At 56.1% G+C, this 25,579-nt stretch overlaps 1 protein-coding gene across 1 annotated transcript in view; it reads right to left on the bottom strand.

Annotated features, from left to right (window-relative positions):
- The window catches only part of LOC119091815 (protein Wnt-16), a 62,069-nt gene that overhangs the window by 6,119 nt on the left and 30,371 nt on the right, over positions 1-25,579 (bottom strand). Inside the window, exons 2-5 of the mRNA XM_037214703.1 lie at positions 11,743-11,875; positions 10,081-10,234; positions 1,533-1,689; positions 620-737 (exon numbers count right to left, since the gene is read on the bottom strand). Coding sequence (XP_037070598.1) covers positions 620-737; positions 1,533-1,689; positions 10,081-10,234; positions 11,743-11,875 — 562 coding nt within the window. The remainder of the gene's footprint in view (positions 1-619; positions 738-1,532; positions 1,690-10,080; positions 10,235-11,742; positions 11,876-25,579) is intronic.

A 25,579-nucleotide genomic window follows, 5' to 3' on the forward strand; every position in this document is an offset into this window, starting at 1 on the left:
CGGGGCCACCTTCACCCCGCGAGTCCAATTAGCCGCCAGTGATAACACTTTACGTCGGCTTTATGCTCGGCAGTGGTTCATCGGCGTCTCGTGAGACCAGATGGTCTTATAGCCGGCATAAATCAACGGAGGGGGAGGGGATACGATGACTCTCCTGTTTCATCCCTCCGCTGCCGGGGGGAAGTGAACACAGCGATAAGAGCGCTGCAAGAAGTGGACGGATCCAGCGATTCGTCGCAGTCACCACATGCCAGTGCAAGACAGTTTCACACATCCGTATTATTAAATTGAATTGATTTGGACTATTAATTGATACTATACAATAACCTAGAAAAGTGAATCACGCTGTTAATTGTAATACTACTATTAAGTACTGAAATTAGTATCATATTATGAGTTTTATGTTATAAATTATCTGATAATAGGCATACTACTTTAGTATAATCTTGATTTATTATCAAAATTATTCTCGCATTGTTTGACTTATTACACTGACCACACTAATTTGGACACCACCCTGGAAATGTGGTAACGCCCTTCAGGAGTGCAAGGTACGGGTATGCGGAGCACGTGCTGGCTCCCACAGCGGACGTGAAGCCGGCGAGCGATCAGCACCCACCAGCCTGCCGGCCTCGTTGTTGTGGATGTTCATCAGCTTCCTCGGGTCATCCTTCCTGGCCCGGTCCGGCGCGTCCACGAATTGGCGCGCGAAGTTGATGCCGAACTTGACGTTGTCACTGCGGGGAGGAGGGGGGGGGGGGGGGCAAACGTGGCGTCAGGCAGGCGTCGAGACATCGACGTCGACTTGTGAGCTCGTCAGTGGTGACGCACCCTCCTCAAAGCTGATGATGAACTGAAATCGTCAAATGATTCCAAATCATATCTTGTATTTGATACCACCTGAGATCACCAAGAAAGGTCCAAAGCCCTTGTTTTTGACACAAACATTTTGGGTCTTGACATTTCAGCACTGCGTTTGCCAAAATAATCACTGTTCTGTAATGTCATCGTTTAATCAGCATCCCTTGATATATCAGAGGCCAAATGTACAGCGTAATAGCTCGCGACTCATAATTAATTACAAGTCTTGATAATCGCAGGTTGGGTGTAGATCAAGTAATTATCGTTGCATTTCCAGTGCGAGCGCTAAAGTACAAGTCTGAGTCTAGACGTGAGTTTTTTCCGGTGTACAAAGGTACGGTTCGTTCACCAACACGCATCAACGCAATGCGTAAAACGCAGGGGCCTGAGGAAGAGCTGTGGCAGCTCATGGCTCGGCAAACAGCGAAAACATGCAGCATATATACTCATCACCAATAACCTTGTCAAGAAGACGACATTACGAAAATATTTAAGCACGCTTCTAAACTTCACTCCTATCATTCTACACATGCCAGCGCAAAAGTCCATAGAAAAAGTTGCATACATCGTGCTTGGGGTGCTTTCTGTGCTTAGAGCCGCTCTGGCGTGTACACATTTGTCATTGAGGACACGGGCTCCTTCCAGGGCCGGCTGTAGGAGCAGGCACTAACCTGCAGCCGCCCCACTTCCAGCCCTGCGGCGTCGACCTGCCCTCGTAGGTGAGATCGCAGGTGCACTCGGTCAGGTTGCCCGAGCTGCAGGCCTGGGTCACGGCGTGCACGACCCCCGCCGAGGTCACGGCGTAGACGAACGCCGTCTCTTTGCTGCCTGCAGCACAGGTCACAGCACAGGTCACAGCCGGGGTCAGCAGGGAGAAGCGGGCGCCGTCTCTGGCGAGCTCAGGCAGGCCTCGCCACGGGTCGCGCGCGATCGGGTCGGTGTATGAGATAGTGAGCTACATCGCACACGCCAGCTTTTACGGAGGGCGGGCGGCAAAACAGGCCGAAGAATCGAGGGTATGTTCGACGCGCCAGGCGCGCAGGTACATCTGATCTGTCACATGCGCGGTGTATAAGAAGGTCGTGCTGATGACGGATCGCAGTCCGTCGTTCACCCAGTCGTGTTTAACACATGTAACCAACTTTTACTTGTAAGAGCAGCACTTTAACTTTAATCATCTTGCCTCTTCGCAATAAAACTCTTAATTCAGCTCATCTTTTATCACCGAGTTCTGCAAATGCCTACAGTTCTAGAGCGCAACACTTTTACTATGGACATCGCGAAGTCACCTTCATAATGTTAGCCAGAGGTGGCCCTAAGCGTTATGCACATTTTCGCTTCTACTATGTGCTCTCCATAAGCTGTGTGTATGTGTTTTTCCCGAGAGGTTCCCCCGCTGCAGCTGACTCCGACATTCGCCGCCATGGGTGGTCTGGCCAACAATTGGTTACGTGAGTAATGCCCCTAAGCTGCGGGATGGGTGATACGGCGACCATCGGACGCGCGTCGCGATTGAACCGCCCTCGCCGCATTCGTCACGCGGCCGATTCGGCGCGCCGTGTTCGTCACGGTGCTGGGGCCGGTCGTAAAGCCTGGTGGGGGATGCGGCAACCTGGCGACAGCGGCCAATGGCGCAGGCTGAGGCTGAGGAGGCTGCCCAGTCGGCAGTTGGGGCAGCCAGGCAGGAGCTCTGCATCTCTCTGGAACGGCCCTGGCCGCATTGGCTCATTTCACATTTAACCATAAGTCAAAAATATTCCCTAAAAGCAACCACGACGTGACACAAGATCTATCATTTCAAAAAATGTTCTTCCTCACCCTTTCAATCAGAAACTTCAGTTTTTGCGGATGATGGGGGGAGGGGTGAGCCAAGGACTGAAACCTATCTTTCCATATGTGCCTTTCGCGACGGATAAAGTCAGTTTATTTTGACGACTGACAGTTGCTACGTTTACGGTGTATACAATGTATTAAATAACACTTTATTTGAGCATTAACGTAGCCATACATGATCATCAAAAGGATACCCAACAAAAATGTGCTTTGTGGAATATCTTCCCTCGATTTTTGTTACATTCCAACATATGGAGCACAAAATGGAGGCCTAAGCCAATATTAAGGGAAGGGGCATTAACATGCCGGGCAGAGCCAGCACAGAGTAATGCAAATTGGCACCTCTGATATCAATGTAGTTCAAGGCGCTCCGGTTGTGGCTGCCACTGGTCAGGAACCTCCGAGGCAACGGCCCGGCACGCGATGTCCGGGTTATTTCGTCAGTCCGCTAAGTCAACGGTGCTGGGCGCATCTCAGGAGCGTCGCTCAAGGTGGCATCGTCCTCACGCATAGCTGGGTCTTGAGAAATTGGCAGTTCTATTTCTGGAGTAGCTGCTTGAGCGAAACGAAGGCTACCGACCATGGGTCGAAGCTCCGTCTCAATGGCGCGTAACGCACCTCTCCGATACCGACAGCTCAACAGCTTTGCAACGGCTGCGTCGCGCCCCGCCTACGTACACAGCTTTAGCGGCACTCGCTCAGCTCTGTGCCCGCTGGATTCGGAGCGATTGGCGAGAGCTCTGGCAGTCCCAGCAACGCTGCAGCTGGCCTGCGGCGCCAGGGCCAGACGGCCGTCCATTTACTGATAGCCGACCCCACTAAACGGCCATCATGGCACGATCGGCGTGAGGCGCGACCAAACAAGGCCGCGCGGGCTGGCGGCCAGACGACGTATGGCAGAGCAAGAATTTCAATTTACTGGCGCGAGAGAATCTAATGGAAACAAATTACGACGATCGCGATTGCCGCACCCTGGAACAATAAGACGCTGTACAGGACGATTATGGTTACTGCTAATTTAACGCCGGGTATGCCTCACCTTGGTCACGATCTGACACTTCAGCGTCATCATCGTTACCAGGTGAAACAAAGAGTACCCCTCCCATGTCGATGCCGGGTTTAACGGCGCCGTAACTCCGCCATCGGTCAGTTCGTCCCACCCTGCCCACCTTGAGCACCGCCAAATACAGGGCCGTCGGCGCAGGGCTCATCTCCCTCGCGCACCTAAATCGCCGGCCACCTCCCTCTCGCCAGCCAATCGGTCCGATCGCGGCACATTTCTGCAGAAAAGCTGCACGGCGCGGCTAAATCACGGTCGAAACAAGGGCCGGCCCGTCCGGCCGTGATCGCCGTTCACGTGGGCCGGCGAGGCCTGCCGTCCCCGGTTGACTCGCCGCGCGGCCGCCCCGCCCCACGATACCATCACCCGGCAGCGGCCGTCGCACTAATTCACTAATGAGCGGGTTGGTGCGCCGATTTCGCCCCCGGCGCAGTCCCGCGCCACTATAACCGTCGCCGTCATGACCGATGTCCGCCGGGCGGCGCGCCGCGGCCGGCGGCGGCTGGCTCATGACGGTCGTGTGGGGTCCGGGCCGCCGCGCCGGTGAGAAAACCCGTCCCACTAAAACCCATAACGCGGCGTAATGCCAGACTCGGGTGGCGTAATCGCAGGGGTGTAGCTCTGGTTTATCACCGCCGCAGCGGTAATTTATTAACGCTATTGAAGGTGTTATCAAAACTGGCCATACATTTAAATGAGCAATGATGCAGCACTGAGGTAGCAGTTAGGGCGTGAGGGTAAAAACAGGGTAGTTTTTGCCAGCCAAGAGATTCTTTCATCATCTGGGCAATTGCCTCAATGACCTAACGTTTTTAGCGCTTCATGGGCTTTCGTCGGTTTTCGCTTTCAACATGATGCATCACACCTTTGCCCCGCAACGTCGTGCCTGACCGACGACAGTTCAGAGCATCTGGCAAGAAACGTGATGCAAGAAGCTCTGGAAGAAATCTTCATCTGTTTTCGCAATATGCAGTTACCTTTTGCCAACAGTTCACTCCAACGTTAACTCGTAAGGGCGTCAGTTATGACAGAGCCGAGCTACAAACACGGCGTGATGAGTCGTAACGTACAAATGGCCATCATCGCTGAAATACTCCTATGTGCATAACAACCTGCAAACAGAAGCAGAACTTGTGCTTCAAACGGTACTTAAGTGGCGCTCAAGCCTCCCGGCGGTGCGCCGACATGGGCTCGGCCGCCGCGCTCCGATCCAGTTCCCTGGAGCGGACCACCCGCCGTCGCCGCGGCGGTCCCGTTCTCACGCCGTCCTCCCTAACCGCTGACCGACTCCCGGACCAGGCGGCGCCCGGCCGCCGGCCGCGCCGCCCGGGCCGCGACCGGCGGCGGCCCCGGAGAACACCGTCACCGAAAAACGGCCGCACAACTCGGCCGCCGCCGCCGACACGGCCGCCCGTCCGCTCGCGTTACGCTAACGGCCGGTCGAGATCGCGTCCGATCGCCGTGTCTGTTCTCAATTAGCCGGCAGACCGGCGATCGTCGCCTGTCTCGATGGTCAAATCACGGCCAATTAAACCGACCTGCGCGGGCGTCGGTGCGGACGGGTGACGGCGGTGACGTCACAGCCCGCGCGGCGCGGGAGAGAGCGCCGGCCGCGGTGACGCCGCGTTTTTGTCGTCGGCCGTTGCGTTCAGGTCGAAGCGATGCTAGGAAACCGTCGATGAAACTGATAACGGCAGACAGGCATGATATGACCGCGAGCTGTGGTCGCCGTTTCTTGCGGCGAAACAGGCGGCGGTCGACAGCGGCACAACTGACCCGAAGCCACACGCCCGTGGTGTGTTTCACAACGAACGCTCGACAAAAACACCGGTGCGCGATGTATCGCATTTAAACACGAATAAGACAGCCAAGAACGCTTGTACAGCGCACGCAAGTCACGCAACCGGCATAACATTCGAGCAAATATCTACATTGCTGACCTGCAGTCTACCAGTCTTTAAAACGGCGAACAATGCTGAATAGCTATGCGCCAGTAATGGGGCAACGGGTCATTGATTACGCCATTTTGCGGGGAAAAACTGTCCATGGCGAAGATCTGAAGACCACCATGAAGGAGAACCGAGATGAGACCTGAAGCGCACCGGGACTCACGGCCGCAACAAATTTCCATGTCAGCCAAATGACTTCTGATGCATCGACACTCGGCAGCATCCATGCTGCATCTCATCACGAGCCTGTCACAGGGCAGAGTACCTCCGCCTGCGGGAGGCGCAAGCGGCCCGGCAAGGGCGTGCACGCGCGGCGGAGGCTCACCTGTGGCCCCCATCAACGGGCGTCACCAGCGGACCGGCCCTCGCGGCCCGCGGCCGCCCTCAGACACCGACAAAAACGGCGGGCGCTGTTTATGGCCCGGGGCGCTGACGCCTGAGGCGGCGCCGGCGGCGAACCTCCGGCGCCAGCCCCCACCGCTGACGGACCGTGCCCGATGTTTGGTCGCCGTGTTGACAGGCGGGGAGGGAAGGGGGGGGGGGGGGCGGCACGTGTGGGAGGCAGGGGTATTGTTCTGGGAACAGGGGCGGGTCGAGGGCGGGGTGGTGACAGGGTGGTATGTTAAGCGGAGTTTATGCGGTGTTGAGCCCGTGAGCGATATAGATCAATGTTGGCGAATGTGTTAGTGCGGCCCGAATCGTTACTTAAACCGCACTGATGCAGCCTAAGGACGGCAATATTGTTTTAACTTGGTGTTTTAACTGCTTCCAAAGGTAAGGTTGATAAAACTATCATAGCTTTGGTGCATAAATTTGAAATCGCCTTGAAAATCGTTGTGCGCTTGCGTTTTCTTCAGCTTTTGTGCCGCCTGCCAAATCCTTGCCTTGAAATTTTGCGCATGAAACCATGATGACAGAATTTTTGTAGCCATTTTCTTGCGAACACAAAAGTGCGTAGCCAGCTCCCTATCGTTTAATCTGGGTGGGTCCATTACCTGGTAACATATATATTTGTGGGAAAGACGTCCCCTGTCAAATCCCAGACACTTTTTGATTTATCGAATGCGCTCATCTGGGCCATCTATTGTTTCATCCTAATCGAAAATCACCGTGAGTGCCTCTCAAGGCTCACGTTCTTGTATCGGGGCAGCGGTCAAGGCATTCGACGCGGCATGACACCGAAATCGATCGCCTCAATTAACCTCGCCCCAGGAACGCGACCAAGTGAAGCAATTAGCCGCAATAGGCGTCAGGGAAGATCCATCCGCGTCTCGGCCGCAGCATCCGCAACAACAGCGGGGCCGGGGAGAGCCGGCCAGCGCGAGCCCCGCTCCCGACAGCGGCGCGCGGCGCTCTCGACCAGCGGGGTAAGGGTGGTGCGCCTGGCAGCGGCGCCAACGCCCGCCGTGCCGGGAAACTTGCAAAACAGATCATTACCATCGCGTTATGTAGATCCGATGGTTTTCTAATAGGTGCTCGCCGGGTCGGTCGGCCGACGTGTTGGCCGCCGGTAATCAATTAAAGTTTTATTAGCGTCGGCGCGATTCCCTGCGCCGGGCCCGCCCGCAGTAAACAAACATGGCCGCCCGCGGAGGGCCAGCGGCCCGCCGGCACCCCGCTCACCCGCCGCACCGCCGCACCGCCCGCGGAGGGTGCGAGGCCGAGACGGATATCCGCACAAGGTGCTTCGCGTGGCTGCTGCGAACATGAGCCACAGGGAGTCGTAACGGAAAGGTTGAGGGAACTGGGCCTCTAACCAGAAGGTTTGGCGATCGACTTTCCTACAACGAGCAGGCTGTCCAGATTTGAACGGTAAAGGATGTTTACCAACACAGATCCCAAAAAATAAAGGCTTGCCATTTTTGCATCTTCTCTGCACCACAACGCTTTGGAAAAGAGCAATGGAATTTTAATTTCTCACGTGCCATAGCTGCGCGCTTGCCTCCCATAATGCCTGTGTTAAAGCCAAAACGTTGCATGATTATGACAGCATATAGACCGAATTTCTAGCAAGAGAACCTACAGAATCAACAAAGCATGCGGAAACTTCCCATGTATTCAAATCGATTTTTGGGTAGGCCGTTCGGCAACAGCAATTTGTTTGAATGATATTCGTGAAAGAGGCTTATTTCATTGTTGCTCTTTACAGAATGGTTTGGCCAAATTCATCACTTAGGCAAACGGTAAAATATAGATTAATGGATTGTCTAGAGGTGGCAAGCTCACAGATAAATGGACTTTATGAACCTGTTGCAGAAATATTTTGCAAAGCCCAGCAAAATGTTGTATAAACGGCTAATTGCGCTTCACAAAATGACTGGGGCTGTGTTCGTTGGCGCCGAGGGGAATGACGTGGCCCAGCATCTACCGTGACCGACATCCTCTCGCACCCAGACACACAAACAGCGCCTCCCACGGCCCGTCAGAGATATGACAGGCCAGCAGGCGGACCACTAAGTGCGGCAATGAGGAAACACCTCCGAGGCCGAGTCCGACGTCGGGCCGACAGGTGCACTCGGAGGGGTCGAACCCGAGGCTTTGTCTGATCACAACACGACGCGAGCCCCGGGTGGTCCAGCCCCCCCCCCCCCCCTCCGGGGGGAGGGGTACCGTCGGGTCAGGCCGGGAGTATACGCGGGGCCGACCCGACCTCCTGAGATTGGCAGCGGGAGGGGCGGGGGGGGGGGTCCCACAAGCCCCCCCCCCTCAGGGGGAGGGGCACCGTCGGGTCAGGTCGGGAGTGTACGCGGGGCCGACCCGACCTCCGGAGATTGGCAGCGGGAGAGGCGGGAGGGGGGAGGGGCTCCCACGCGAGCCGCGCGCAGCACGGGGTAGATCAGCTGTCTCGCAGCTCTGACGTGATTCGATACACGGCCAGAGCACTGTCTTGCTAGCCGGGGAGCATGGCTGAAGGGGTCATGGCCAGGGCATCTTGGTGTTGTGTAACGCATCACACTGAAGTCGGCCGTGTTGTGAATTCAGCTTTGAATTTATAATTGACGTCAAATGTTCACCATGGACTGACTCCTCGCCTATTCATATCAGTAACACATGTGTCATATCGAGATGCCAGATAAAAGTGCCCTTGACGGGAAAGAACCTAGACGGCGTCAGCAGATAACCAGCCAGCCAACGTCTTGAATGGCTCGACTTTGAAGGAGCACTGCTGGAAGATGATAAGGAATTTGGTGAGACAAAGTTGCCTAAGTGATCGTCCAGCTGGGGCGAAATGTTGAAATTTAGCTGATTTAACTCCGAGCAACTGGTACGGGCGTTGTTATACACGTCACACCCCCACCATCCAACCACGCATAGGTTATAAATAAGGAGGGTTGGAATTAGGCAATGCATACAAAACGTTTGGTCGTGTACCATGAAAGACCATGAGCCGTGCCCTGCAGCCGTCAAATGAAACCTTGCTGCAGTGACTAGCGGCCAGCAAATCTGAGCTTCAAGTGGCGTTGGCTGCCCACTGCTCAGCTCTGATTTTAGCACACTAACCGGAACTGGCGCCGCCCGTCAGGTAAAGGGGAATGCGATGAGTTTGCGCGCGCCCCTTTCGTGAGAGATCATATGGCGACTATGAGGGACGATGATGGGATGATGGAGGGAGTGAGGACGGGGCAGTGGGGGAAGGTACATACATACAGAGGCAAACAGAGGAGAAAAGGTGCAGGACGGGCGGGAGCGATGGGAAAAAGAGAAGAGAGAGAGAGAGAGAGAGAGAGAGAGAGAGAGAGAGAGAGAGAGAGAGAGAGAGAGAGAGAGAGAGAGAGAGAGAGAGAGAGAGAGAGAGAGAGAGAGAGAGAGAGAGAGAGAGAGAGAGAGAGAGAGAGAGAGAGAGAGAGAGAGAGAGAGAGAGAGAGAGAGAGAGAGAGAGAGAGAGAGAGAGAGAGAGAGAGAGAGAGAGAGAGAGAGAGAGAGGAGAGAGAGAGAGAGAGAGAGAGAGAGAGAGAGAGAGAGAGAGAGAGAGAGAGAGAGAGAGAGAGAGAGAGAGAGAGAGAGAGAGAGAGAGAGAGAGAGAGAGAGAGAGAGAGAGAGAGAGAGAGAGAGAGAGAGAGAGAGAGAGAGAGAGAGAGAGAGAGAGAGAGAGAGAGAGAAGGTGAGAGGGAGAGGATTTGGTTAAAAGGCAGATGTGATTTCCATACAACCAAGCTTTTATGGCACTGGGCCACATTTCACTGCACACTGTGCTCATTGCAATGGAGCTGACTAAAGTAAATTTATATGACAGCCAGCCGTGGCTGTAGATTTGAGGCAACTGTAGATTTGAGGCAAATGTTCATCTGCATGCCTGAACACGCCCATGGTGGAAACACGAGGGCTGAGGGCCGAAGGGTCCTGCGCCCCGTGCCCGGACCCCGGGCCATGACCTACCTCGCTGCAGCGTGTACTGGAACACGTTTTGCTCGGTGTCGGTGGAGGTGGTACAGTTCCAGCGCTCGTTGCGGAACTGCCACTGACACTCCTGGATGCCCTTGCGCGCGCCGCTCGACACGGACGGTATGGCGTTCGGGTGAATTTGGCACACCTACGGCAACACAAACGCGCTCATTTGCATGTATGTGGGGGCCGGCACGACGGTCGGCGAGCGCTGTGACACTGGGAGGGGGGGGGGATTTGTCACGGTTCGGTGATCGAGTGACGAATGGTCTGGGAGTGCCTGGCGCAGGCGGCCGTAAACACACAAAGAACAACAACTACCTGGAACGCCTCTGCATTGCAAGCAAGACATCGATCCTGAATAATTGAACACCAGTCAATTACGCAAGCGGTCCGTTGCGCTGTCACGTGCGTGCGGTTACACTGGACAACAACATGTTTGCACGTGGGAGGACCTTAGAATGCTCTCTCCGTTTGCTATTGGTTTCACAGAGCGTGTATTTGCGTACTGGCACCACCGTTTTGGGTGAATCGATTGCACTAGGCCGGAAAGACGCATTTCCATCTTAATCTGAACGTGATGACATACAACTCAACACTAATGAGTCGCATTCCTTGTGGCTGCCTATGTGTGACCATGTGACAGATAACAAGAGAGCCTTTAATTACCCACGAGAGATTGGACATCGTGTCAGTCTGTGCAGTGATATGTGAGATGTGTGAGCGCAGAAGAGTCTGGCAGGTACAGGGCGGTGTGTCCGTGTGTCTCCTTATGAAGGGAAGTCAGGCAAGTGTTGCGAAAGAAGGACGCTTGTGTGAGCGTGTGAGATGGTGTGACACAATAATGTATCATCTATGTATGTAGAGGTTAACTGTGTGAAACTGGACGCAGCAAGGGCTTACTGTCTCCCTCTACCTGACCAGTGACCACACCAGAGCTTCGTTTGAAGAAAAACACGAACCAACACATTTGTTGACTAAGCAGTGCTGGCCAACGGGCGGAAACATATTAACTAAACGTAACTTTGCAGCTCGCCAGCTTTCGCTGGGTCAACGGCACGCAAGCACGTTAAGCACGATTGTGACTTCCGAGTGACGTGTCGGCGCTGCAGATAGTGAAGGCGGTGTAGTGCATCTAGTGTATACACTGTGCAGTACAGTGCAGATAGTGTAGGCAATGTATCTCGTGTAGCGCAGTGAAGCGGGGGTTCTGCGGAGGCCCGTATCTGCGTTTTTTGAGCTGGACCCAGTTCGTCTCAGCTCGAGCGCAGTGTCGAGCGCAGTGAGTGTCGAGCGCAGCCCGAGCGCAGTGTCAAGCGCAGCCCGAGCGCAGTGTCGAGCGCAGTGTCGAGCGCAGTGAGTGCCGAGCGCAGCCCGAGCGCAGTGTCGAGCCTAGTGAGTGTCGAGCGCAGCCCGAGCGCAGTGTCAAGCGCAGCCCGAGCGCAGTGTCGAGCGCAGTGTCGAGCGCAGTGAGTGTCGAGCGCAGCCCGAGCGCAGTGTCGAGCCCAGTGAGTGTCGAGCGCAGCCCGGGCGCAGTGTCGAGCGCAGTGAATGTCGAGCGCAGCCCGAGCGCAGTGTCAAGCGCAGTGTCGAGCGCAGCCCGAACGCAGTGTCGAGCGCAGCCCGAGCGCAGTGTCGAGCGCAGTGTCGACCCACCTCGATTTGGCGCGCCACCAGGCCGGGCAGGGCGGCGCAGATGGAGCGGGCGTGGTCCTCGGGTGTGGCCGAGTACGGCTGGTCGGAGGACATTTGCGGCCCGTGGTGGCCCGAGCCCAGCAGGCCCAGGTACCTGCCGGACACAACAGCGCGCCGTCAACACACGGACGCCGACGCACAGCGAAGTGGGCTGACGAAGGGACGAAGGGCCCTTTAAACAAAGACAAGTATGATGTCAACTCTCGACGCAGGGTAAGAGTGAAATGGTGAATAAATATAAGGATATGACAAAGACGAGGACTACGCTTTAGGTAAAGGCTTTGGGTCCAGGAGTAGTCGGATACATTCCCTGGGGTTTTGCCGACATCGGTTCTGCGATAAGTTTCACGGAAAGTCTTATGCTCCGTTTGGAGCGACAGCAGCCAGTAAACTGACGCGCCGTCGGTATGGCACTATCGCGGATAAGGTGGGCACTGAACCTCAACATCTCTCAAACGCATCTGGTTCCGACGACCAGCTAAACATAACAGACACCGAAATCCCAGATTAGACGCCTTTCATGACGGGCACTATCAGAGCATGTCGAGTCAACAGGAGATTTCAATTACAGATATCGCTGCGTCGCTTCTGATCTTTTGTGTGGGCCTTGGATTAAGGCTTAGGGTCCATTTGCTACGCATGGCTTTCGCTAAGTTGACGTTCTCGAATAGCTAAGCACGCTGTACGTGCTATACGCGGCCAAAGTAGCGCAAACGCGACACCGCCGGAGGAGGCGAGGTCGCGCCTTTCGAAGTCATTGCGCGCACGCCTCCGGGCGGGACCGGGCTTCCCCAGCGCACAGCGGGCCCCGTCCGATACCCAAATAAGCGCCCGATGTCGGGCCGATAACGCCGCCCCAGCCACGCACGGCCGGAAAACGGCGGCTATATCTGGACCGCGCGGCGCGGGCGGCGACTCCGACGCCTCCGCCGGCCGGACGATAACACCGGCCGCGCGCCGGCGGAGCGCTGCCGTTCTCAGCACACACGCGCGCGCAAACACGCTAGAGCGGACGGCGGAGCCGGTCAAAAGCTGAAGCCGCGTTCTCGGGCCCGGGCCATCACGCGCCGCCGACCGCAGACAACGGCCGCCGAGTCGGTCGTGCCGCGTGACGGCGTGACAGCGTGACCCAGCGCGGCGTGACCCCCTTGCGCGCGCGCGGCGCGGCGGATCGCGCAGCCAGGCTGCGGAGACGCGTGATCGCAGACAGACAGACAGGCAGACAGACAGGCAGGCAGACAGCCGAGCGGTGTGATGACTTCAGCCGGCTGCTGCCCCGGGACGCAGAGAAACGAGGCGACCGCGGCCGCTGAAGGGCCATCGTGTTCCGCCATTGTTGTCCCGGCTCAGCGCGCACGCCCAGCGATCCCGGTCGGCTACTGGGCACGGCCTGACCGGCGCACGCCGCTCACGAGCGCGCGACCGATGAGGACGAATGGACGGAACGCGACGTTTTTCAGTCCTGCTGCACGTGAGGCGGGCGCGCGAGACGGCTCGATCGAGAAGGTCGCCAGTGTGTACCGAGTTCAGAGCCTGCCGGTCGTATATCTCTGCTGACGCACTGACGCCTTTGTGACTCCGCTCGGGTCGGCAGAAGCGAGATAATTTATCACCGCTGCGCGGACGGCCGCGGGGTTTTGCAGGTCCTGTTTCGATCCTGCACGGACAGGAGATGGGGCAGATAAACACACACGGCGCCCGCTGCCCCATGCGAGAGCGGCAGCTGACTGCGTTTTGCTACCGCGGCGAGCCGAACCATTGGCAGACAATGCACGGAGCGCGGCCGCTCGCTGGAATATTGAGATGCCGCGGCTTACGCAAGTGTGTCCCGCACTGACCGCTGCGACACATGCCAGCGGTGCTGACGGGCTCCATCGCTAGCGCAGCTCTCAGCGGCCTGCTCGGTGTGTCAGACACTCCTACGATTGGCTATTCCATTACGGGAGGACCCAGCGGCGATCCGTCTCGATGGCTATCTTTCGCTGATGTCATCAGCAGTCAGTTTTGCCTGACACGTATGCCCACATATCAGTTTTGTCACCTAAGCTGGCAGGCAGGCCACAACAACGCGTATAAAAACACAGAGAAAGTAACCGCCCAGCCGCCGCCACATGAAGGGCCGCGGTCGGCCAACATGCTAGTGGCGAGCGCCACCAGGAGCTAGTACGCGCTGAAGTTAGGGTACTATAGGTAGTTCCCTTGGCTATCACTCAAGTATAAATGCCACCACTCGGGAGCACTGATAGCGAGCCCTGAATATTTTGGGGAATTCGTAGTTTCGCGCACCTCTAACTCTTAACTGGTATGCACAGGGAGCTTGATCTGAAGGCGTTTTGAATATTTACCTTTCTTTTTTAACCTGTTACATATAACTACCTGACGACGAATCAATAAGCAGTTCCAAAAGGTTATGTAGAAGGAAAAACATTTCCTTTTACATTCATACACATATAAAATTTGAAAACACGCATTTCACGAACACAAAATCATCCACAAGAAATCCCATAGATACTGATATCAAGAGCATCATTTAAATTTAGCACACCATAGGCTAGCATTGGACTTAGCCTATGGAGAGCTCCCCGGGCCCTCACAGTGTGCTGTGAGCCGTACACCATAGTCCGAACCGCTCGCACGACAGAACACCAATGGGACAAGAATAAACTTTCCTAGTCTGGATTTGCTGGCATTTCGCTTTTTACCTTAGAAGTTACTGTTACGATACTTTTAATGAGTGTGTGTAAAATTCCGCATGAAGGTCGACCACGTACAGTTGGAGGCGAGGGGTCGCGAACCACAGGGTTGCGGATTGAATGTTTACAAATGTAGCTGTCTGAAACTACAACGTCTTGGTGGATCTTGACCATTGGTGAGCTGTGGTCAGGAGCCACAAGCGTCTGCCGCCGAACTGATAACACGGTAACCCAATCCCCATTACTCTCTATTTGCATGGTGTAAATAACATGGCTAGACCTGAGTTGCAGACATCTGCAGCTCACCCAAACAAGGCCAGGACACTGATGCTGCTCCAATCATCCAGGCAATCATCATGGACACGGAGACACGGGCCCGGCCCCGGTTACGGCAATGCAAGTCAAGGCCTTAATGAATACGTGATATATCGAGAGCCACGATACACATATCAACACGACGAGCCAACTAGTCAGATGGCCATGCCCAGCCGGCGGGGTGCACAGGGCGCAGACGGCTCGAACAAATGCGCCACTTTATTGTTCTCTTTACATCAGAAGATCTTTCCGTAGCTACTGAACACGCGCACATTTCCCTCACACGAATATGGGCAACGGATTTCGGTGACATCATTCCCCAAAAGTTTCCCGCCCCCCCTCCGCCTCCCACTTCCGTGGCGCTGGCTCGTGCTCGGCACCCCCCCCCCCCGCCATGACATCCCCCCCCCCGCGTGTCCCTGACCGCGACAGCGGCGCGGGGCCGTCGCCATGACAAACTCACGGTGTCGGAGTCGGGCGGCGGGCGGCGCCCGGTCCCCACTGACATGTGGCGACGCTGATCCCGCGTCCAGGCCTATTAGTCTATGCCGGCGCCGCTGGCCTGGCCGGCCGGCCGCGCCAACCCTTCTCGGCGGCTGCCGATCCCGGCGCATTCGGACGCGGGTCACGTTGCTGGTCAATACAGCACCCAGCTGGGAAGGCGAGCCACGTGCCACGCGGGACAGGAGCCGTCATAACCCTGTCGACTCTCTCGCTCCCCCCTCCTCCCCTCTCTCTCCCTCTCACTACATTTCCATTGTCCTCTTCCTCTTGCTCTCCCTCCTTCCCTGCCTCCCTCTCTCTCTCTCTCTCTCTCTCTCTCTCTCTCTCTCTCTCTCTCTCTCTCTCTCTCTCTCTCTCTCTCTCTCTCTCTCTCTCTCTCTCTCTCTCTCTCTCTCTCTCTCTCTCTCTCTCTCTCTCTCTCTCTTTCTCTCCCTCTTTCTCTCTCGCTCTCGCTCTCTTTCCCTCTCTCTCTGTCATCTTGCTTTTCCCTCTCACTCCCTTCTGCCTTTCTGTCTAGCCGACTTTCCTATATGCCTCTCTTCCCCTCTCCCTGCCATCTTCATCGCTTAGCAACAGGCGGTCATGCCATTACAAGTTTCAATCGTCACACATTGTCTATCCTCTCCCACCTTTCCTCATATGTTCACACCGCCTCTCTCGCGCTCCGCGCCGCTCCGCACTCCGCGGTGTTGCCGTGCTGTGCGCCCGTGCGAGTTCCGGGTGACGTCGACGCCCGGGCCGCGCCTCGGACGCCGGCTGTATCGGGTGTCGTCGGCCGCGATCGGACCCCTGATTAATGCGGATGTCGCCAATCGAGGCGATCGAGAGCGCGGCCCGCCGGCGCACGCACGCACCCGCTTCCGGGCCGTGGGGCTGGTGAGGACGACTCTCAGGCCAGGCGCAGCGCAGAGGCACAGCAGCAGCGGCCGTGCGGTGGGTGCGGCGTGTAGACGCGGTTGGTCCGGTGGAGTGGTGTAATTGGGGGAAAGCGAGAGGGAACTCCATTGTTAAGCATTGCGCACAGGGCTGGTACGTAATGAACGAAACGTATGTCGTCAACGCGCTCTATACAAATCCGGACGCGCTTTCACAACAAAAAAAATGGAAGATTTAGGCGCAGGAGGCCATTTACAACCGTCTTCTACAGAGACTTAATGGGTGGCTGAAGGGATCTTCTACTGGTTCTCACGTATTTTTCGGGTAAAATTATGTCTAAACTATGTTCCTTGAAAGATTCTCTGGTATCCCATCAGAGTGGATTCAGCCTAAGATTGCGAGCTATTAGTCAAGGGATCATGGTCGGTCGTTGAGGAATTCACAGTCGGATTATCAACAGCTGCGAAGCTCACTACGGAGGCAACTTCTGGAATTCCACTTTCTCCTGGCATTTCAACGACTGATCGTCTGTGAAGTGTCCTTGCGGTGAAGACCGTCATTCATACGTGTCCTGGGTGGTGATGTCTGACACACCTAAGTGACCCGAACCGGTACGCCACGGCCGGTCCTGCGTGACCGGTCACGCTTTTTACGGAGCTGTATTCTTGCAACTACCTACTGTACCGCTTTTCAGTTTTCGGAAATATGGAGCGCAGCTCTTCTTAAAGCATGCTGACATTTTGCAAAATGTTTGCAAGCAAGCTCTTTGATGAGATGATTTTTGTAACATTGCAACATCACCAAAATGTCACCTACTCCATTGAAAATGTGCCGCAGGGGCACCACACCAGCACATTTGGCGGCTGAGGAAAAGGACAGTCGCTCTAGTATGAGGATGGCTGTTGAATGCGAACGACCACGAGGTTCGGGCCTTAGCCAGTATCTCCGGCTCCGGAGGGTCGCGTCACTCATTACCGCGTGGTGGGCGGTCCCGCAAGCTGCGCGCTTTATTTGCCAGTTAATTTACTTCAAACAGGGATAATGAGTTTCTAAATATTGACCGCACGTCGGCATCCGGGCCACTTGGTCGATCTTGCCGCGGCTGACTCCTCCAGGGGTACAATAACACCGCTGAAGCTGGTCTGTTTACCTGTCGAGCGCCGGCAGAAAAAACGCCGCATTCCGGGCACGACTTCGGCCCGCAGGTCACGTGACAAACCGCCAGCTATGCCGGGGAGCGTGAATGAATGGGAGCGCTGCTTCTGTCCTTCAGTGCCCCTGGAGCAGCGGCGGTAGAGGCTGCTCTGACGTTTAGGGCGGTTCACGAGTCGAGAGACGAGACGAAGCGGGTTGCGATGGCTTTTCAGCTCCCCTAAAGCCCTGGATTTATCCAGTTTTAAGATCTCATAAACAAGCACGGGAATGGGACAACCGCATGCACACCATGCGCAATAAAGTTGACTCTCTTTGAGATAAATGAAAGTGTCTCGGCAGCGTGCACCACCATTACCGACTTGAATGTGTGATCACTTACTCCACTCAGCGGCCTGGATCGGAGCTGCCTCAGAGCGTTCTGTCTGCTTCAAAAGCCACGTCCATGGTCAGGCGGCCCTCCGAGATCTCATATCTTCAGACAAGTGGTGAATGCAGATATGACGCCGCATGATATGCATGACGGCAACTCTGGCATTGAACGCTGATTGCTCTTAGGTCGAGATGAACGCGAGATGGCCTTGGGGCGCATTTTTTTCTTTTGATAGAAAGAAAGGGAGAGCGGGTCATATAAAGGGCTCCTTCTTCGCTCATAAAAGAGAAGATGAATAGCGTATCTCTTTGCTTTGTAGCGTCGCCAAGCACCTAACTAACGGGAAACGAGATTTCGAGTGTACTTAACACTGATTTATATTTAACGCTACCTGTAGCTACGAATGGAAGAGTTAATTCGGTTTCCCTACTTCTGCACACAGATCGACGCAGCTGCTGACCTGCTGACCTGCTGAACTGCTGCTGACAGTCGCTGACCTGCATGCCATATTATGCGTTCCGTGAGTCGGCACTCTCCGCACCAGTGACTTTTGTTATTTGAGCACGTTTTGACGTGGGGAGGCTCTCCATTCTCATGAATCTCTACGGCAGCACCCACGATTAAAATAACACATCCGGGGCTTCCCTCACCCTCTTTAAATGCAGCGTAAGCCGTGTAGTAAACTTTTCACATCTATATGCAAAGTTAGATGGGCCTCTTCTTGAGTGAACACATCCAGGGCTCAACTTAATTCATAAAGGATGGCGGCACCCATGTAAGTCGTCTCAGGGATCATTTAACCACTTTGCAGAGGTTTAGGGGAGTAGTTTGAGAGTGGACTCATTCATTTGGCGCTCCTTCCAGCTCGGCTTCCACCCACGTCACCAAGGTTTACGGTAGGAAATTGCGGACTTGTCTCGTTTGTTCGGTGAGCATTCCAACTAGGCTTAAGTGGCGGAGTACCCAAATGAGGGTAGCCTGCCTCCTCAGCTACAGTTAAACGTTCTCTGCTCGAGTCAGCATCTTCAGTGGGTCATGTGCATAATTACCCCGTCTCTCTGCCAGGAGCCCACCGCCAGTCACACGGCCACTTCACCCACAGGACCCGGCGGAGCACAGCGGTCCGCCGCCGCTCTCCAAGTCCAGCTCCACCCCAGCACGGCTGTCTAGCGAACTGAAGTACTCGAAGTGGAGAACGGCAGACATTCACAAAAGCTCTCCGTGAAGCATCCCGTTCCCTTCTAACGGTATAATAACGGCCGTGCCATCACCTGCGGCGTGTGTTTCGTGGCACCGGGTCCCCACTGCGGGAGGCGCACCGGCCTGACCAGCACTGCAGGCGGGCACCGGAGACTGAGGGCAGCAGGTTCTCAAAGCGGTCGCCGGGGGACTTCCTGCTCCAGCTCAGGTGGAGGTCGAGCACGCTGAATGCGTGGTCTGCAAAGGCCGTCTTGAATGAGACCCACCGCTGGTTTAAAGGGTACTTGCAGCGGCTTTGAATAATGCACGGCGCCAGCAGCGGTCGCACGGAAGGTGTCGTGCCGACGTCCGGACCACAGGGCACGCTCGGACCTCGCAGTGCGGTCAGAGCCTCTGAGCGGTGGCTGAGCCCGTAGGTGGCCTCTCAGTCTTTTGGGAAACACCTGGTTCAGTAAAATGTGCGCCTTTTGGCGACGTCTGCCGTCGTCCAGACATCCAGGTGACGACCAGACTCCTGAGTGATGTTCAGTCTGTGGTCGTCTGGACCATTTCGTCACGTATGTAAATATTTTGGTCCTTTTTTGGCTTCTTTCAAGTGACGTCCAGACATTTCTGTGACGTCCTGGCCTCTGAGCAGCGTCTGTTAGGTGGCGCCAACAGTCGTGTGTCCATGTCATAGGATAAGCCGAACGCTGGCGACAGCGACTCAGGAGGAGCTGCATATTTATGAACTCGGCTCCGCCATACTGTCTCTGTCTGATTCAGTGCTGGCAATTGACGATACGTGGTAAGCGAGGCCACTTCCATAAACGTATTCAAACTGCACAGAGAAGCAGTTCGCACGGCAATGCAGCCTCTGTTCGTTAATCCCTTCAAAATCGTGTCGCAACCTCCGTATGGCTCGTAAAGTCGTTCAGTGCGGTAACCACGAGATGCACGGGCCGGTCTCAAGGTCGGGTCATTCTGTGACAGGGACACCCAGGTTCGCCGCAGGGGGCCTCCTCTAAGCGGCGCGAGGCGCGGTCGCGTTTCTCATTTGCATCCCCGCCGAGCAAAGCGCATACTCGATTAGATCTACTCTAATTACCTGATGGGCGATAGTGGGTGAAGGATGCCGCCGCTTGTTAAAAATACAATTAGACGCGGCGGTCGGTCCGGTAACTGAAGCGCCCGCCGTTGCGTCCACCAAGACAAACGAGGGACGCGTAGACGAACACCGTTACCCGCAGGACGATGCGCCGCCTGCGCGCAAGCCTGGGAACGGCCGTCCGGGGGCGGGCCGCCGACAGCGCGCCGCCGCGTGGGTCCGGTGTGACCTCCGACCCCTGACCCGTCCCGGCCGGGGTCCACGCGCCGGAGCTGGCCGGCTTGCTGACGGACAGCGGGGTGTGCGGGAGACCCACCCGCCCATGTGGTGGCACGGTCTCTCCCACGCTCTCACCGCCACCCTCGCGGTCCTCCCTCGAAGCTGCGCCACCCCGCGGCACCGGTGCGGCCACCCCGGTCACAGTTGGTCGCCCGTCTGGTCACCTGGTCCTCTGTCCCCTGATCAGCCAGCTCAGCTGTGGCGATGGTCAGCCCGTCATCTCCTCCACAGTGCACGGCCGGGCGGCAGTTTGCACAGGGAACGGGTCTGTGTACTCGGTGGGTATCCGGGCCACAAAGGCAGGTGGTGTCGGTGGGGTAACAATGTCAGGGCAGTGGGACAGCTTCCGGTGGTGCAGGGATGGTGCTGGAAGTGGGCTGAGCGGGACAGATTATGAAAATATCGATGGTCTGCATGCGTGGCTGTTCGCGAGCAGTCTTGGCAAGAAACTAGTCAGCCGACATTGCAGCGGCATGTACGGAATTCCAGACGTCTCGTGCGACCTACAGCGCTTTGGGCGGATCTGTACGGCCCGTGGTTGGATGTTTCAGCGTTGTAGCAGGGCCAGCACCTTAGTGGGCGGCTCGTTCATCCGAGCGGTACGGCCCGCGCCACAGTGGGCGTCGAGACGCACAAACAAGGCGTCTCCGGTTACCGTTCGCCGCCCGGTAATCCATTAGCGCCGGACGCTCAGCTCTGTGTTTGTGTATACTCGCGCTCAGTCTCAACACGGCCGGGCGCAAATACTGGCGGCCGTTCCGACTGAGGCCCGCCGCCGCTCGACCGCGGCCGCTGCCCAGCCGCCGGCCGCAAAAAGAGGGGTGGAAGCTCGCACCTTGATGGCCTCATCAATACGGCCGGAATGCGACACGGGAACATCAGCGGCGATCAAGCCGGCGACGGCAGACTCATGGCGACATGCTCCTCGGAGCGCGGTGAGCCGGGACAATGCTGAGGACCAGAACGGGCGCCGCCTAAAAAGGTCACGGTCCATCGCACCCGCCACTGCACGGCCGGCATACCATGTCCGCACCGGGCCTGCGACTGCCCGTGTGAATGAACACCGCTTCACCTGTCCGTGCCGCAGCTGCGCGTGGGACCGAAGACATACGACCCGGCCGTGTGGCCGCGCGACGAGGGCGTCCGCTGGGGGCGCTTCGGCACTGCGAGTCTCCAGGTGCGCCGGCCGACGGTGTGGGAGGTGACACGGCCGCTGCGTAGTGACCTCGGGAGTCGTCCTCCCGCCTGTGGGGTCGGGAGGGAGCCGGCCGGCAGACGGTCAGCGGAAGCAGGAAAGGGGGAGGCGGGCAGGGTCGGAAAGCTGATCTAAACCAAGTAAAAAGGCAAGAAAGGCAAGAAGATGCAGCAAGCATCTTGAGACAAAAAAACAGAGACGAAGAGAGAGAGAGTAGAGGAGAGAAGAGAGAGAGAGAGAGAGGAGAGCCATGAGAGAGAGAGAGGAGAGAAGAGAGAGGAGAGGAGAGAGAGAAGGGAGGGAGAGAGATGAGCGGAGAGAGAGGAAGAGAGAGGAGAGAGAGAGGGGAGTAGGAGAGAGAGAGAGAGAGAAAGAGAGAGAGAGGAGCGAGGGTAGAGAGAGAGGAGAGGAGAGAGAGAGAGGAGGGAGGAGGAGGAGGGAGAGAGAGGAGAGAGAGAGAGATGAGAGAGAGAGGAGAGAGAGAGAGGAGAGGAGAGGAGGAGAGAGAGAGGAGGGGAGAGAGAGAGGAGAGAGAGAGAGAGAGGAGAGAGGAGAGAGAGAGAGAGAGAGGAGAGAGAGAGAGAGAGAGAGAGAGAGAGAGAGAGAGAGAGAGAGAGAGAGAGAGAGGAGAGAGAGGAGAGAGAGGAGAGAGAGAGAGAGAGAGAGAGAGAGAGGAGAGAGAGAGAGAGAGAGAGAGAGAGAGGGAGAGGAGAGAGAGAGAGAGAGAGAGAGAGAGAGAGAGAGACAGAGACAGAGAGACAGAGAGACAGAGAGAGAAAGAGAGAGAGAGAGAGGGGGGGAGAGAAAGGCACAGAAAGCGGAGGAAAGGCTATATCGAAGGGAAAACAGGTAGAGGAAAGATACAAGACGAATGATGAGGAGAGGATGGGCAGCAAAGACTTCAATTAGAAAGTGGTCGGAAATACGGGGGAGAACGCTTGAGGATACGGCAGAAAAAACGCCCTTGCGATAGAAAACGAGACAATAAGGAACAATGGAGCCAAGCGTCCCACGATAGTAGCTCATCAACCGACTGAGCCTCATCTGATCGGTGATCAAGGGGTTAAATACCGGCAGGCATTAAATAAATCTGACCGCCCGCACGCTTACTCTGCTTTTATGATCTGCTCCAGCAAAAACAGCCCTTCGCAAGCACTTGTGATATGCATCTACAAGCTGTTTACATTGACGGGGATAGGTGCCGGTCTTGCTCTGCCGTTTCTGTGCCGACGACTCTAGATAAAAAGGCGTTTTCTCATAACGGACTACTGTTACTTCGGTCGGCGGTTGAAGAGCTTTACAATGCGGCTGCTGCTAACGCCAACCTTTAGGTGCGTGCATGTGTAGATTATATCGCAAGCAAGGAAAAGCCAATGTTAAAACAGTGCGTTCAAAAGTGATCTTTTCCAATGATGAGACACTGATGACAATGACATCCTTGTCGCATTGACGTGCGAGAGTGACACCAGTTTTGAGGCACCGCATGTTTTAAGTCCTATAACGTTGCTTTTATCCACGTGCTCTACGAATGTATCCATTCACTGTGCTAAAACTAAGCACTCTCAATAAAGCACTCCGCTAATTTGTTTCTCTGCTTCAAGTAATGCTATTTGGCGTTGTTTGCCCATTTTATGTCATTCGTGTGCAGCCGCGTACAGAAAGTTCGTCGTTTGACGGCTGCAGCCGCAATAATAGCACAAAACAAGTCCACCTTTCCCGTACGGTTTTCCCTTGGGACAGCTTGAATCACTAGCAAGTCATTTCGATTCATGTTTGCACAATATTGTGTTGTCACAGCCCGCACTCGTAAAACTAACTGAGGCTCAAAACAGTATTATGTCCTGATATTTTTTCTGCTCAACAACGCATCCTTTCCTTCTCATTTGTCCATCAGAAAACGCGAGCACATTCCCGAGCCAGCGCTGTCTCCATTTGACCTTATAGCTGCTTTCACATGAAACCAATGTATGTAGTTATAAACCGATCAGAAACCTACAATTACTGAGGGCACTTAAACACCCCCTCATCTCGTTGCAGGTTAGGTTAGATTTATGGTGTGTGATTTAGTGTTGTTGCAAAACTATCACATAAATAAATGAGTCTATCAAGGCAGAAGTGGTCCAAGAGTTCAGAGCCAAATGATATGGTGTAAAACCACGTCTGTGAGGTGCGCAGACCAGGCTGGGGCGCATCGGTGTAACGCAGATAAGTTTCGCCTGGAACTACAATTACCGAAAGCAATGTTGAAATTGTCAGCGGATCAATGGTCAAAGACGGTGAAGTCAGCCGGTGAATGACCGTCAATCTTCATGTCTTTGAGCCGATCGTGTACCGTTTCCTTCAGGCTTGCCGATGCTGTGATCGAGCTACCACTGATCACTTTTCCGCCGCATTTTGCAGAGCTGTACTTCCATGTGCAGCCCCCACACCGACCAGCCGTCGCCGGCTCATCCGATCAGTCTCTGTGCCGAGAGCTGTGGAGTCCGCCTGACAGCGGACCCCACAAGAACTCCCAGCGTCACGCCCCGTCAGAGAGCGCCTCCGCCCAACAGCCTCTCAGCGCAGCCTGTCTCCAGGACCGCTCCCCGGCTGAGCTGGTGGCGGCCGGACGTCCGGGAGGCGCGGTGCCTCTCGCGGGCGGCCGCCAAGGGTGGAGGGTGCCGACAGGGGTGCCCGGTGCGCCGCTGACGGCTGTGACGGTGCGTCGCGCCGCGCCCGGCGCCCGCGGCCGCTACTGACGGCAGCTGCCGATGCTAGCAGAAGCTGCGCTCTCGCGACCGATCAAAGCCGATAGCGGGCGCTTCAAGCGCTCGCCGAGGGCTGAAGTGCTGCGCGGGCGAGTTTGAAGCGGCGCTTGAGCCGGCCGAGAGGCAGAGCTGGGCGCAGTCTATAGGCAAATGTGGGGGGAGGCGAGGGCTGGCCGGTTCGGATTCGGGATTGGGCGTGTGTCTGAAGTGTCGCGGTGAGCCGGAAATCGGCTGGTTCGACAGCGCACGCCGCCGATTGCTTCGAAAGCCGAACAAGGAGCTGAGTCACAGCGTTCTGGTAGCTCGCGGACTCAAACGTGCATCGAATCTACATAATTCACTCTCACCTCGTGAAGAGGCTGTGTCAGGAATGTAAGTGAACCGCTTACTGGATAACCGTTTCTAAGCTGACGAAGTCGCCGCATCGCATCACACTATTACCGTAACTCGTCCAGAGGAAGGCGCGCCATGTGGGATCAAGTACCGCGCATTCCGCGCATGGCCCGACCACCGGCCCGACCAAAACCCATTTAAGTGTCATTCAGGCTCAAGTTCCTGACCGCGCGCCATGTGGGATCAAGTTCCAGGCCGGCGCGCGGACCAGGATCACAACCCCACTGCACGCGGGTCGAGATCACACTTCCCGACTGTACGCGGGTCGGGATCACAGTCCCCACCGTACGCGGGTCAGGATCACAGTCCCCACCGCACTCGGGCCCGGACCGCACTCCCCATCGCACGCGGATCGGGATCAGATTCCCGACCGTAGGCGGATCGGGATCACACACTCGATCGCACGCGGCTCCGGTTGGCGCACAAGCGCGCGGACGCACGCTCTGGACGGGGATGAACGATGCGTCGGCCGCGACCGGGCAGATGAGAAATGAACGGGCGGCGGCGGGACGGGCCGGGTCGTTTGCGATGATCCGCCGCCAGATAGCGTCCCATTTGGACCGGTGTCGCGGCAGGGCCAGCCGCCCCGAGTGGGCAAACAGCGGCGCGGTCTTGTTCGGCGGCCTAACGAGGTGGCCTCTCGCTGAAGGGGCTCCCAATCTGCGGCATCGCGCCGCCGCTGAGCGACGGCCGCGGAAACTCGAACGCCACTAATTGCGTGTGGACGCGGCGGGACGTGCGCTCACCACGGGCCTTCGGCTAATTGTCCGGGCTTCTGAGGGGCATAATTAATTTTGCCGTGTTGTTGAGTTCCACAACGATTTTGGCGAGATATTCCAGTTTTTGTTGAAGTTGCTTCCGTTAGCTGAGGTGAGAGCATGGACAGGTTGAAATGACGGCTTGTGCATTTATTCGTCTGGTATCTGTGATATATCTGCGTAGCGGTCCCACCCGCAGTACGGAATTGTTTAAAACTCACGCCCC

This window comes from Pollicipes pollicipes, unplaced genomic scaffold (assembly GCF_011947565.3).
Source record: "Pollicipes pollicipes isolate AB1234 unplaced genomic scaffold, Ppol_2.1 Scaffold_3447;HRSCAF=4054_pilon_pilon_pilon, whole genome shotgun sequence".
In the NCBI taxonomy this organism is placed as follows: domain Eukaryota; kingdom Metazoa; phylum Arthropoda; class Thecostraca; order Pollicipedomorpha; family Pollicipedidae; genus Pollicipes; species Pollicipes pollicipes.